Source organism: Trichinella spiralis (assembly GCF_000181795.1).
Source record: "Trichinella spiralis strain ISS 195 chromosome Unknown Scfld220, whole genome shotgun sequence".
NCBI classification, from domain to species: domain Eukaryota; kingdom Metazoa; phylum Nematoda; class Enoplea; order Trichinellida; family Trichinellidae; genus Trichinella; species Trichinella spiralis.
Window position 1 is genome coordinate 1 of NW_003527159.1, and position 2,214 is coordinate 2,214.

The 2,214-nt window shown below is 30.1% G+C and overlaps 1 protein-coding gene across 1 annotated transcript; it reads right to left on the reverse strand.

The window, feature by feature from the left end:
• Positions 1-61: 61 nt before the first annotated feature.
• Tsp_13635 (putative nudix hydrolase 6) lies at positions 62-2,172 on the reverse strand (the record flags this gene model as incomplete). The annotated part of the gene is made up of 9 exons (XM_003370975.1): positions 62-199; positions 286-352; positions 627-806; positions 866-993; positions 1,050-1,106; positions 1,299-1,433; positions 1,704-1,724; positions 1,829-2,025; positions 2,097-2,172. Coding segments are annotated over 9 exons (999 nt in total), but the record flags the coding sequence as incomplete, so codon positions are not given.
• Positions 2,173-2,214: the final 42 nt, after the last annotated feature.

The following is a 2,214-nucleotide window of genomic DNA, read 5'->3' on the forward strand; positions in this document are numbered from 1 at the left end:
CCAGTTTCACCTAAAATATTATTTCAGATGCATTTAAATATTTTAGCAGTTAGCATAATACCATTAAACTTTTTTTCATTGCTTTCTTAACAATCCCCATCAAATCTTCTCTAGTAATTTTATCTTGAGCTCTGCTGTTATACATTTCTTCTAATAACTTCATTCTTAATGTTGATGCTTCTTGGTTATCAACATACATCTAAAAACAGAAATTTTTAATTTAAACTTTATACACTACTTGTGAAAAGTTAATTCCAAATATTTTATTTGAAGAAAAGACAGCACTTTAGGAAGTTCCAACGAATTTCCATCACTTGCAACCGTTAAGACTTCGAGGTCCTCACCAGTTCCTCTGAAATTACAGTTAATAAAATATCATAACGTTTTATACAAGAAAGAAATCAAAATTACTGAAAAATTATTTTGCATAACTTTTTAAATCAAAACCTTTGAAAATTTAAAATACATTTAAGCCAAAAAATTTCTTAGAGACACATCAGCTGATCAGAAATATGAACTAAAATACACATCTCATATAATTAAAATGCTGAGCAAGTAATATATTACAATTTAATTGCTATTCTATTTTATCCGTAAAGAATGATTTGTGAAATTTGAAATTTTACCTCGTTACAAGAAAAATGCAGAAAATATTTGGTCCCCATCGAGGGAGTAAACCTCGACCTTGAATTCCAGTGAAACCAGCAGGATTTACTGGACGACCGTCTTTCAATTCGTATTGTTTAAATGCCATACTACGACGATCAATTGTACCATCTTTGTCATTAAAATATGCTTCAACAGTTCTGAACATTTTTACCTTATGAACAACAGATAATGAACTTTAAATACGCAGGAAACATACTTCTCACTGGGAGTAAAATCATCGAAATGAGTACCAAATTCAGAAATTGTAGCTGAAAACTCTGGAGGCTTATATATCTTTAGTGACGATTTATCTGCTTTGACAGTAGCAAGCATAACACGTCGCATCTTGAAACGATGCCGTTAAATAACTTCATTTCATTATTATTAATAAAAAGTCTTACATCCGTAGTACTGTACTTTAACCTATCGCAAAGGTAGTCTGTGGTACCGAATAAATTCTAAATAAAAATAGTATATGAATTAATTATTATTCAATTGGAAAAAGTCTGATTTTAGAAACATGGCTCAATATAAAATATTGATATTATGCTGATAATGGTTTCCTTATTTGAAATTTTTTGTATTGAACAAAAACTGATAAGAATTTGCCTGAAACAAATTATTTCATATGCATTAAAGACAGAACTTACTGAAGAATATTCACCACACATGACGCCATATTGTTTTGTTACTCTGCGACCATCTACTTCGCCCGTCCATATGCACGTATAAAATTTCTCCTTATCGAGGACTTTGCATGCAGTATCTGAACCCCAGTCTCTTACCTGTGCAAATAATAAATAAAATGAATAAAAAAAGAACTGAAATAAATAAATTCAAAAATAGTCTTATCTATTGTTTTTTGTTGTAAAATGAAAATTATTTTTAAAACTATTTGCACTACTGCATTTTACTTGAAACAGATCGTATTAATAATTATATTCTTTTAATTCTTTTATCAATGTGTATTAAACAAACCGAAAAAATACTGATGCAGCCAGTTATAATTTATTTATATTATAATTTTTTTGTTTAAGGAATTAAATCAGCATAACTAGTGCTGTTTGCATGAATCTCTGAAAAACAAATAATATTTCTGAATGTTACACAGATACGTTACGAATTTACAGTTTTAAGCTTCAGTTTTTGAAAACTACATTCCATTAGAGGCTATACTTACATCACGCCATTCACAGTTCGTCTTTCTGATTTCCATTTGCAGCACATGTATAGAACTGCTTCGAGAACTGCATTGTTCTGCTTTTACAAGTCTAGACATTATATAATAAGCTTCTTCGTTAGTCGATTCGCTCAGATATAGCTGTAGCTGCTTAGCAATTTCAAGTGCTTTTTCTAAAGGGACCTGAACATGCTCTTCTGATATTTTTGTTTTTAATAATGCTTTTTGCAGACACTTTGGTTCTTAATTTGTGACAGATCACAATAACCATCATTTTGTTTTTGCTGTGTAAAATTTTCATCATCGATGTTGTCAAACATTTCCACAACTGTTGGATTTCTATGCTGAAATCACAAAATCATATGCCATTGCAGAGAGCATGCAAA